A 12,538-nucleotide genomic window follows, 5' to 3' on the forward strand; every position below is an offset into this window, starting at 1 on the left:
CATGTGAGGCTTGAGAGTTGGGTACAAACTGATCCTGATTCCAGCACATCCAGCAATGCATTCAGCAGCCTTGAGCAAGTCATATATTCTCTAAATCTGCGAGTAAATAGTTCTGCAGTTGTGAATACTTTAAAAGTGCTCTGAAGGCAGAGGAAGCTAAGCAGCTGTAATACACACTAATCTTCCCATCTTTTGGATTGCTACCTGCTCTGTTCTCCAAATTGTCAGAGCCTGGCTATTAGCAACTCTGTTACATCATCTCTGATTTTCAGGTGAGTTACAGGAATAAGAGCTCACTGAACTACTGCTTCTTTATCAAGCCAATGAGTGGGTTTATCATTTATCTTAAAAAGCAGAAGCTAACATTTCGCTATGTTATGGGCTGTGGACACCAAGCCATCTTGTGTGTTTGACTGTCGGTTCCTCCAGATGTGTGAGGTGATAGGGTGAATTAGGAAGGAACATGCAGTCTGTGATTCTTCACTAGCATGGCTGCTGTTCAGAGGCTTTTATTGCTATCTTGCTTAAACTATCCTGAACAAAATAGACGATTTTCAGAAGTCCAGAATTAAGTATGGCTCTGCACATACAAAGAACAAGACTTGGTTTTAAAGTCAGTCTTTAAAGAGACACATGAAGAAGAATGCTCACTATCTGCTTCACTGGATGTCTGCAAACCAATGTTGTCACTCATTCAATTCATAGAGGAGGTTTCATTGGTCTTTTCTATAGATTGGATGTATTGCTCAGAGCATCACCAGTAGTGCTGGGTAAAGCAGCATCAAGTAAAGTATCTTTCAAGGCAGTGTTCCTCACTCGTATGGTCTGCAGGGCAGGATTAGTTCCTTCCCAGGTTAAATTTGTTTGATCCTTTCCATCTGAAAAACACAATAAAGACAGACAACTCAATGCCAATGTGTCAGAATGAGATCACAAAGTTACCATTTCCTCTAGGGAACAACCACTGGAAATCCGTTTAATCCACAAAACAAATCAAGGTAATGAGTTCAGTATGAACTAGTTTCACAGACTTGTTGAAAATGGATTGACTTATATGTAACAATCTTCTTTCTTCTCTCTGCCTGCTTGTCCTTCTAGTTACCAGTACCCAGACTCTCATTCTAGCAGGCAAAGTTTCTGATGCTACTTCTGTGCTCTGGAGCCCAATCTTAGACTAGCGCAGACCTCTCTACCATCCTTTGGCAGAGCTCTCCAAAAGTCAGCATATACTTGCTAAGAACCTTTGCATCATATTAATTTTCCAATAAAACTGTTTTTTCTGTAGCCAGTGCCTATGAACAGAGAATGAGATGTGCAAGAGGTCTGTCTTCTTTACCACACATTATTTTCTATAGTTCAAATGCATTTCCTAGAGTTAAACAGTGCACAGCTTATACCAATATATTTTCCAACTATTAGCAAATTGCCTTGGATTTAGAGAAAATATTATGGCTCCATCCCATATGCTTTCTAATGCCTAGGCTGAGAGCAGAGCCTGCTTCCTAACCAGTATGAGCTGTTTCTTTTCTAACCTTAGTCCCAGGTCAATACCAGGATGTGAAGTGCTTTGGGATGTAGTTCACTATGTAAATACAGGACATTATGTTACTGTTATTAGACACCTTATGTAGAAAATGAACTGTCGTTTGTGAAAGGAGATATTAAAAAACTAAATTAAAGCCTTCCTGAGTAACCTGCAAGCTGATGAAAACAAAATGAAGAAACACACATAGTTATCAGAACCAAAATATCCAAGGTACTAATGAATCAGTCAGATCATGTCATGGCCTCATGTTTGCTGCTATTAACTGTGCTGCAAGGTGTCCCAGGCAGTGTCTCAGGCCTAATCAAACTTGTGCTGCTTCTCTTCCGATCTCTACAGCTGACCCATTGAGACCAGCTCCATCCTAGCACAGGAGACCTCAAGAGAAGCTGTGTCTCAGTTTGCCTTCCTCTCTAGCCCTGTTTGTTAGCTATATGAAAAGCAACTACACTAGAAAACTGTTGTTCATATAGGACTGCAACTGGTATAACTATACTGACAATAATGGTAACCCTAATGAAGGTAGAACAAGCATCACTTTTCCCAATACACCTTTAAGGAATCCCTCAAGGGACACAGGCTATACTAACAAAAGCACCTCTAAGACTGTTTCAAACAGCTTTGGTATGTATGGCAAGGCATCTACCGCATTGTTTAAAGCTTTAGGTTAGACATTGGGAGAAAATTCTTTACTGTGAGGGTGGTGAGACACTGGAACAGGTTGCCCAGGGAAGGTGTGGATGCTCCCTCCCTGGAAGTATTCAAGGCCAGGCTGGATGGGGCTTTGAGCAACATGGTCTAGTGGGAGGTGTCCCTGCCCATGCAGGGGGGTTGGAACTAGATGATCTTTAAGATCCCTTCCAACCCAAACCATTCTATGATTCTACATCCTAACCCACATATACTTAATGTTCATGTACAGCTGGCTTGACAACCCAGAAAATGTACAGAATATGCTTCTGTGAATGTATTGGTAGAGCAGTGCAGTTGTCTGTACTCTGTCTAGCTTTGGGAGAGGGCTGGCAGGAAATCTATCTGAGAACTTACTCCAAAAGAAAGTTAGGAAAGAAAGTAGGTGGGCAAATTCTTTCCAAAGAAACAGGTCTTAGTGAGCCTTTGGGAACTTTATGATCTTATGCTATTAAAATAACCAACCAATCCCCCCAAACCTCTGAAGCCCACTCTCTCAGCAAGGGAACAGAAAATGCCATCTGTCTCCAAGAAGAACTTAGGCATTCTACAGTCATGATGTATTTGGTTTATAAACATAGTCATTCTTAGTGCATCAAAGATAATGGAAAGACTTCTGCAGTGTCACAATAGTCAAAATACATTTTTGAGCTGGCAATAACCCAGTAAATATGTATTTTCACTATGCTATCTTTTCTTTGCTCACTTGTTTTTTTTTGTTAAACCATTATGTTAAAAAAAAATCATAGGAATTTTTGAAGTCTGTTTAACACCACTGCTTTTTGAATAGCATCGCTCAGGAATTCCAGGCGTATGAGTCTTAGAGTGCCAGATTTTGTAAAGCAGCTGACTGACCATTGGTTTTAACTACAGCATACTATAGCTTTTTTCTGGTTTTCAGTAAGGTCCATTTTCCACCAAACAGGGCTTGTATAGAAAGCTTAGTTACAAGTTTAGCTGAAGAATGGTATCAGCCATCCATAATTACGAATTATAAAGGTTAACACAGCTTTTTAGCATAGATTTTCTAACATAATTGCTATTCACCAATAGGTATTGAACATTTACCATTGATTTCTTAAGGAATAGCATTACACAGTTGCATCCTTACCTGAAGTAGGCTGCTGCTACATAAAACCGCTTAGATTTTTAAATGCTCTGATTCAGTCTTATTTTCTCTGAGTGATTCAACTGGTGGAACTGGCCTAAATGATTATAGGCAAGCACATGTAACCCTTGCATGGGGCCAGAAGCCATTGCAAAATTATTTGTAGTGTATGTATGCAAATCAACTTCAGTTTGAGATAGTCTGGAACAAGTCCGAAGGGGATTTCCCTGCTTTATGTAATCTATTGTTGCTTCTTAGCTTCCGCTATTCACATGGCCAGGAGGCGTAAGACTGACACCGCTGGTAATTTCTCAAACTCAATCTGAAAGCAAAGACAATGTACTCAGTGACCTACAGCAGCCTTGCAGCTTTCAGTAAACCCTCAGACACTGGCTCCATGATATCTGGAATAAAGGAGGAACAGAGGAGCAGTGGGGGGAATGACTCAGATGGTAAGGGCTTCCCTTACTGGCACACTTTGAAAGTGGTCAGCAGTCAGAAACATCTATGTGCGGTCCCCCAGAGGTAACTCTGGCCTACCCAGAGCTTTAGTTTTACATTTCTCAATCCATATGGGGTGCTGCACCTCACACACCATGGGTGCTGCCAGTTCAGTGTTAGATCAGTGAGAGTCAGTTACATGACCCTTGCAGATCAGACTGTGAGCACACAGCTGGGGAGGCAAGGAACAAAACTCACCCTTCCACGTGCTCAGGCAGATGTAGTCCCAGTAAAGATGTTCACTGAAATGACAGGCCAGACAGGCAGAAGCTTTAAGGCAGGCAAGAGAAACACCCTGCCTGCTAGCAGCCCACAGGGAGCTCTGCGCAGCTAAGGCCAGGCTGCTTCTGACCCAGGTAAGCCTGGTCAGTGCCAGGGTGGGTATCCCTCTCTACCCAGTGCATCGTGTTGTACAGACTGTGGTGTTATTGTTCCAAATTGGAAGATTTATAATTGAGCAACTATCCAGATTCTGAAAACAGGCTTACCGAAAACCACAGCTAAGGAAAATATGACAGGTGAAGTAAGCATGGTGGCACTGAGGAGGAAGGAAATCTCCCTGCACTGCACTGATAAGAGTGTGCTTGGTGTATTTTGTGTTCAATCTGGATAACTGGCAACTGGGAAAACACAGACTAGCTGAAGGAAGTTCAGCTTGGAGGCCCTAGGGACTAAATCAGTCTGTTAAAATGCTTTGTTGGTTTTATTTATCACTACCTAATTAGCTGCTCAACCAACACATGGAAAGATAGTAGTAACTGTTAAATATTGTTAAATATTGTTAAATAAAACAAGATGACCTTTCAGTTACAATATGACAATTCTGAATAAAGCTCATGGAAAGCCTGTCCTTCCTAGGTACTCCGAACAAATCCAAAGGAAACTGGACTGGATTTTTAAAAAAAGGAAAAAAAAAGGGAGAGAGAAAAGAAAGAGAGAGAAAGTAGGGCACTATTGTGGAGACCTGGTTAAGAATCCAAGTCTTGCCATGGGCTCATTGAATGATCCTGGGCAAGTTGTTTCCTGCCCTATGCTTCAGTTTTTCCCATCTGAAAAGAGTACAACAATGTTGACCTTCCTTGTAAATCGCTGAGATGAATGGCTAGAAAAGCACTGATACATTATTAATTACTTAGTATTATTATTTCTGAGGAAGAAAAAGCAAAGAGAAGAAGCCATCAATCTCTCAGGGTTCTTCTAGAGCCTCATAAAAAATGAAAAATCATGTAACGTGTCACCATGTAATGTGATTTTCACACAACAAACAGTTGATGAGCCACCTTTAAGAAGAAATAGCGGGTGCGCAATTAAAAGAAAGTTAAAGGTGGGCAGATACTCAGGAAAACACTCCAGATGGTGAAACGAGTTAGGTTGCAGAGCAGGCTCCCACAGGAAGTGGTGAAACCCCTATTGTTTGGCACATTTGAAATGGAATTCTTCAAAGTGCTGGTATAAATAATACAAGGAACCGTTCTGCTCTGCCTCAAAAGGTAGCAGTGCTGGGATGACCTGCAAGAACTACATCTACCATTTCTACAATTTTAAGAGGATTCTTGCTGCTCTGACTGTGAAGAGCTATAGGCTGTCTTGTGATCAGTCTGAGGAACATTTACTGGAGAGTAACTACATTGTGTTTTTGCAGGAAATAGATTCAGCAATCCTTAATGGATCTTTCCCATTCCTGCTTCTGAGATCTGAATTTGTATGCACAAGAAGGGGAAAAAAGCCCCCTATTCTCTGAGAATGACAGTGTGCATCCTACAGACAGAGTGTTTACTTCCTGTATTACAACCTAATGAAAAACTGGGTGGCTTGATTTTTACAAGCAGTGGTTTGCAGAAGAAATACTATTATATTTATGGGAACCAAATGAGAACAGCATTATGAGACACGGAACTAATGTTGAAAATTTAAATGCTCTGGGTCAAACTCATCAAAATGGGAACTGGCAGCAGCATGCTGGAACATTTGGGTTTCTCCACACTCAGAAATTACTGCAAGCATTTCCCGCTGCTGCTAATGCTGGTTCAGCTCCTCTGGAGGTAGCTGTGGAGAGAGTCGGACTGCTTCTGTTGTTATTGGCACTTAAAATCTTAAGATCATCTCTGAAATCCAAATTCAGAGCTTTGGGTGGATTTTATTGATACAAGTTGGTTTACTCGTTGGAGCCAGTAGAGGAATAAAAGTTTTTAAAAGGAGCTCAGAATTAGACTTTTAATACGTTCATTTCCTCTTGGTCTTATACCTGCTGGTATACAGAAAAAGAGGCAAATTGTTTCAGATGGCATATGTTCTCTAGTGACCCTGTCATACTTTATTCACTTGGGCAAGATGGCCATGGAGTGCTCCCAATGCCCTTTCAGCCCCTCTGGCTGGAGCCCTGTGGCCTGGAGCAGTGGGTTGTGCAGCCCAGCACACCTCGCCTGCTGCCTCTGCGCAGCAGGGCTGGCACCACCTGCACGCTGCCCTTGACCCTGGCCACAGACAAAGCAATTTCCTCAGGGATGAATCATGAACAAGAAACCAAACAAGAGCTATTTGAGAAGTTTTCTTCCCTCCCTGCAACTGTGCTGTCCAGTGTCATATTTCTGACAGTTTATTCTTCAAGAATTTAGTAATCTAAGGTTTCAGTGACTCATGTGATGAACCTTCTACCCATTTCCTGGAAAGAGCCCTGCACAGTTCTCTACCATCTCTGCCATTCTCCCTGAGGGTCTCAGTCTTGCTAGATTTTCATATATCGCATCTGTCCTCCATTTTTGGGGTAGAGAAGGGAGGCAAAAATATCTTGAGTGCACCCAAATTTGCTGTGTAACAGGAAAGGGACGTGATGAAAGAAACATCTGGAAAACAAAGATGGGCACTGAACCAGACAGTGTCTTTTGGAAGTAGCTGCCTCTTGGGCTGAACGCTGGTTAGAAGAAAAGGAGCCACTGTAGGAAGAGCTGTGTGGTACATTTACTAGGACTGTACCCTATAAAATGAAGATGAAAAAGATTTGAAGGCTCTCTCAGATGATTGCCTGGGTGGGTGTGACTCACCCTGGGCAAATGCCACTGATGACAAGTACCCTCACACAAACTATTGAATGAATTGTGCTGGATGGCAACCAAAGTAATCATGTTACACACTTGGGCCAATCTGAAAGACACTTCTGTGCAGAAAACAACTGGTTCCTTTCCCTGATTAAAGAGAAAGTTTAAAAGCTGCTCACAGACAGCTTGAAGGACATTTCAGCAAACTCTGATCTAAGCGGTGCTGTGCTATGCCTGCAGCAGACAGCTGCCTGGACATCAGCAATGCCCAGAACATACCTCCTAGCCCATAGAGAAGTGCTGCCTCTGCATATTTATGTTACAGGGGGGTCTGGGGCTCTTCTTAAAATATTCAGAAATGAGTGTGAGTGCAAACCATCAACATCATTACAGGAGTGTGAAACAGCTCAGCAACAGTGCTGGGACATTCTTATAGACCTGTGCCTTCTACACCGAGGTGGGCAGACTAAGTAGGCACCCTGCCTTATTCTAACTTGCGTTAGGGCTAGTTAAGGGATTTGTAGATCTGTCTGATGGAGGCAAGGCCAATATATCCAGCATTCTTAGAAGATGATTTCAGTGCTTAGTTATGCCAGCGTAACTGGCATGTACACTGGTGTGTGTGTACATATATATATACATACACACATACATATACATGTAAGTATATATACACTGATATGCATCGCAAGCCTGTTGCCTTTAAAGGGATATGGTGTCAGGTCAAAGCTGGCCTGACATTCCTCTTCTTAAAAAATAAACTTCTACAAACCCTGATTCCAACAGAAATGTTTCCATGATTTATTTTAAGAAGGGAACATTCCCCTGCAGTCCTCACCGCAACCCAAACATTGCAGAACTGTGCAAGACCATGAGAACCAGAGAGGAAACTGAAGAATCTCTTTTCACTGCTATAGAAGACAAATACAAAAAGTAAACAAAGAGTGAATGCAGTGACAAAGAAATTTTGTTTTAGTGGTGTTATCTGTAGTATGGCTAAGGAGAGCAGACTTGAAATGTGCATGATTTTCCAGTGAGTTCTACAAGACGTGAGACTAAACGTGAGATGGGGACTTGTGACAGCCATCTACACTGTAAGAAAGAGATTTATTTTTCTTTGGCTGGTTCTTCTTTCTCCTCACACCTTGCCTTTCACATCTGAGAAACTGAACAGGAGACTAGAAGAAATTGCCTTGCTGTTTTCAAAGCTAGAAAATAATTAGAAGCTTGGAAAAGCTACCCAGGGAACAAATTCTTTGTAATGGGATGAGTCTTTCCTCTAAATATCTGGAGCTCTATTCTACAGAAAGAGGAACCTGCCTTCAGTGCTACTGCCTGCTTCTTTGCTCAAGTTTTCAAAAAGCAGCACTAGGAGAAGAAAAAAAAAGGGGCATGTGGAGACAGAAAGAGCTACTGAGTGAGCACATACTTTACTGATGTAACTACTGAATGCATGGCACACACACATGCATGCAGACATCCATACACAGCACACAGCTTCTCAGTCTGGAAGGTCTGTGTACCAAGGAGAGAGAAAAAAATATCAATGAAGCTTGCCCAAAAGGGACTGTAAAGACAGTTCTAGTGGCAGATAAGTGATTTCATCAGAAAGTTTTTGGAAGCCATAAACAGGAAATGGTTAAGTAAAAGCAGGTGGAGCGTGCTGACTGCAGGAAATAGCTGAGCATCTGAATGGATGCAAAAAAAACGCTCCTCTGCTCAGCCCTTGGCAGTCACAATACACCCACTCCTCCTTCTCCTGGTCCTCCTCCTCTACCCTTATCTCCCCAGGCTACAGAGTATCATAGTTTGAAAACACCTTTTGCTTGAGTAATCGGCTTTCCTTGACTTTCAGAACCAGCAAGAGAGAGCTGGGAGGTTTTGCATGGAAAGCAAAAGGCACAAGAGACCCACCTACTTTGAAAAGGATGAGTCAGAAGTACCCAGCAGTACCCATTGCTTGCCAGGGCCCTCTGGTCTAAGCAGCCAGAACAGTCTCTCTGGCTACTGCCCCAGGGGCTGCAGTCCCAAGTGTATTTAGTGTAATAGTCAACCAGAGAAACATTAATCCTATCACCCCTTTCATTCTAGGGTGCTCCCAAAGTGTTTAGCTGTGGGAATAATTCTCCATCTCTACTGAAACACAGTCCCTTCTGGGGCACAGCACTGCAGCTGTTTAATAGCTCACAGCAACATCACACAAGCAGATGGAAAAGAAAGCAGAATGTGTAAGAAGCGTTCTTTCCACTTTCCTTCTAACGCTTCCTTTCTCTCCTCTTTGTCCCCAGCAGTTTGTGCCAATTCCAGACAACTCCAGATGTATGTCTTTCCCACCAGTATCTGCAGAGACTTGGCTCTGGAGACAGTGAACTGCTTGCCAACATACTGCCTCCTGGTGCTTTCAGCCCCAAGGGTCGAGTTCCTGCTGCCACATTCTCATCCCTGGCTCTGCTGCCAGACATGCTGTGGGATGGAGGGCAGACGTGCGGGTAAGGAACAATTGTGCTTTCTTCTAGATTAGTACATCATTGATGTAAAATTATTTAACACAGACAAGACATTCACCTTCAAAGTACACGAAACAGTCACATTAAAGCCCTGAGGAAATTTAAGAAAGGAGCACAGAAATTAGTTGGAATAATTTTGACCTTGTCTACATTTTAAGTATTAGATGGTACAGCTATGTTGGCAAACTCTACTCTTAGATATTTCTCCTCCTCTCCTGGATTTAAATTGCAAAAAAAAATAATAAATCTGTTTCTTCTTATATTCTGAGCAAAGAAAACACTAATAGCAAATGCGTTTCTATGGAGTTACAACTGCACAAACAAGAAGTTTTGTTTCTTGACATTGTTCTTTTGGCAAAACTTACCAGGCATTATTAGGAGTTCAAACTTCCACTGCCTTTTCTACAACTTTCAAAAGAGTGAGTTACTTTTCAAGTTTCAACTTTTAAATCCTAGTTTAGATGGGGCCTTGGGAGTAAGGTTCATACTCACCCTGCCCAGACTCCAATATCCCAAACTTCTGCCCAGGCCATACCTAGCCAGGGGTGTCCTGGGCACAGTTGTGATCCAGCAGTCTGCACTGCTGCTCCCACGAGAGGAGGCAGGGGGCACTGCCAGGGCAGAGCTTGGTGTGGTACATTCTGCAAATGCCACCACGCTTGTCTAAGATGTCATGAGGCGTAAGTGCATGGAGAGGATGTGTACTATCAAATTCAGGTGGATGCCAGGACAGCTTCCAGGAGTTAAAGTTTGGCACTTACCTTTGGAAAAAAGCTCTGTGATTCATATGAATCTAAGAAACTGAGAGAAAATAATTGGAATGAGCTGAACAAAAATAAACAGGTATGTATTCCCTGCTCCATTCATAGTTTCTGCTTCCCTGCACCATTTTTTTTTTTTTCTTTTTTTTTTCACGTAAATTGACAAGAAAAACTGTAGGAATGAGGTTCCTGGTATAATTACAGTTTGCTGAGAAAATTGCAGCCCGCAGCAGCAATTCCTTTAGTACTAGAGACAGATGCTGCTGAGGTCTAATCACAGTCTTCCCACTAACCAGGCCCTGAGTCTAATCTGTCATCAGCTGAGAGGCCGCTGGCTCCTGCCGCGTGTGAACCCGAGCTGCTTGGCCCGTTCCTCTCCCCTCACCCAGAGCCAGGCAGTGCCAGAGGGAGGGCATGTTTCCACTCACTCCTTGCCCTCAGCTACAGCGATACTACAACTTCAATGCCCTGCTTATCTCTCCTTCAGACCTAGTATCATGGCTACTCAAAGCCTCGCTGGAAAGTGCTCAAGTGGTTGTTTTCAACTTACAATGCCACATAGTGACTACAGTTCAAAAATACAATTTGAGCTGAGATAAGTTGAAGGAGAGGCTTAATGAGAACAGCCTGTGGCTAATTCCTCCTTCCAAAACCTATGGTATTTTCTGCTAATCAAGCGGACAAGGCTGCACTCAGTGATGGATCATATAACCTCCATATGTTAAAAACAACAACAAAACCCAAAAGAGTGTGAGTGCTGACAAGCACAGAAGTAGGAGGAAGGGGGAAAAGCAGAACTGGGTACATAGAAAAAGAGCCGGGAGAGAGCATACACGTAAGGACAGACTGAACATATCTCTCCTGTGTGTTACACACAGCTGCCACTGCCATGAAATGTTTTGTATCTGACATTGAAAGTGCATAGGGCCACATCTCTGAATCTCTCCGTGATGATGAAAGAAGCTCAAAAAACAACAGACCTTGCCAGGTCAGAAGTGCCTCTGTGCAGACAAAAGTCACCGTGGTACCGGATTAACGTCTTTCAATTGGATTCTGGTCATAGAAATAAACTGGCTGAAGAAGGCTCTTTCTAAGGCATGTTACTGTATCATGATTGAGCAACTGGTAAAGTCCTCAAGCTTACAGCTTGATGCTTACAGCATCTCTACAGTTAACAGATGACCCAAAGTAGAAGTGGAGATGCCAGGTTTGGGAGGCATAGACAGAGGCAGAGCTGCTTACAGCAGCTCTGTTTTGCATAAGTAGCTCTTAAGAAATGTATAAGGGAACAGAGTAAGTAATCATTTCTGGTCAGAGGCAAAGGCATATTAAACCACCTGACTGTCCTGGTTTGAGCCACTGACTTTCTGTGCCAGCCTGTGGTCAACTCAGTTTCTTTGTGTTCAGCTTTTTCCGAATCTGCACATGATAGCTGGGCACACATGACAATACTCACCAGATCTCTGCAGTAAAGGGGAGCATGGCAGCTTCTCAGCCACTGACAGACTGAGGGAAACAGAAAGCGTAGCACGATCTATCAGAAGGAGGGGAAGGAGTGACTCATACAGGAAGAAAAACAAAGCAAAAATGAACTTAGAGCATAAGACAAGAGGCAGACTTTTGGCTGTAGATCGGTTTTCTTGCACTCAGAAGGGTGGGTGTTATGGTAAGAAGAGTTGTACTTGACAGTAATGGAAGTCCAAGGAAGTTTTATTACAATTAAATGGCAGCCAGAGGCCAACATAGAAAATAATTTTTAAGGCTAAAATCAAAGACAGGAAGTGACTAAGTAGGTCAGAAGCTGTGGGTAGTGAGCTGGATAGATTGAGCGGGACTTGGAGCAAGCAAGTTAGCTCTGCTAATGACAAGTGATAACACTTACAATGTAACCATGTTTAACAAATCTGATTCCAGAATCACCATCAAGATCTTCATAGCAAATCAGAGATTGCAGAGTTCTAATAGTATCTATATCAGAACAGATACTATATGTGTACTGTATGTGTTTAAGGGATCAGTTTTACAGTAACTTTTTGACCCTGTCAAGCTTCCTGTAAATAGTGTGCTGTTTTATCTGAACAGAATTTCTTCTTAAGGAGCTAGAAAACATGAAATGACTAATAGAAACCGTCAGACTTTGAGAAGGCCTGCTACTGCAGGCTGAAAAGACACATGCAATGGAGAAACATCTTTCCACTCCTAAATTCAGTAAGTCTTTGGTTGAGCAGCTTTGTTCACATCCAGGGCAGCCGGAAGAGAACAGTCACCTTGTATTTTTATATCTTATGAGAAAACCCCAGATTGTATGTGTGCACTGGGACAGTTCAATGTGTGTCTATTCCAACTTCAAAGAGGCTTTCAATGCTCTTTCAGATGTAGGGTGTGAGGAAGGG

At 42.5% G+C, this 12,538-nt stretch overlaps 1 protein-coding gene across 7 annotated transcripts in view; it reads right to left on the reverse strand.

The window, feature by feature from the left end:
• Nucleotides 1-493: 493 nt before the first annotated feature.
• RAD51B (RAD51 paralog B) overlaps nucleotides 494-12,538 on the reverse strand; it is a 434,666-nt gene continuing 422,621 nt past the window's right edge. For 5 of the 7 annotated variants that reach the window (XM_051622428.1, XM_051622431.1, XM_051622427.1 and 2 more), the window contains one exon: nucleotides 494-878. In XM_051622428.1, the coding sequence (XP_051478388.1) occupies nucleotides 727-878 (152 nt within the window). In that variant the 3' untranslated portion in view covers nucleotides 494-726. The remainder of the gene's footprint in view (nucleotides 879-12,538) is intronic. The other 2 variants (XM_051622432.1, XR_007889797.1) reach the window with 2 other exon arrangements.

This window comes from Apus apus, chromosome 5, assembly GCF_020740795.1.
Source record: "Apus apus isolate bApuApu2 chromosome 5, bApuApu2.pri.cur, whole genome shotgun sequence".
NCBI classification, from domain to species: domain Eukaryota; kingdom Metazoa; phylum Chordata; class Aves; order Apodiformes; family Apodidae; genus Apus; species Apus apus.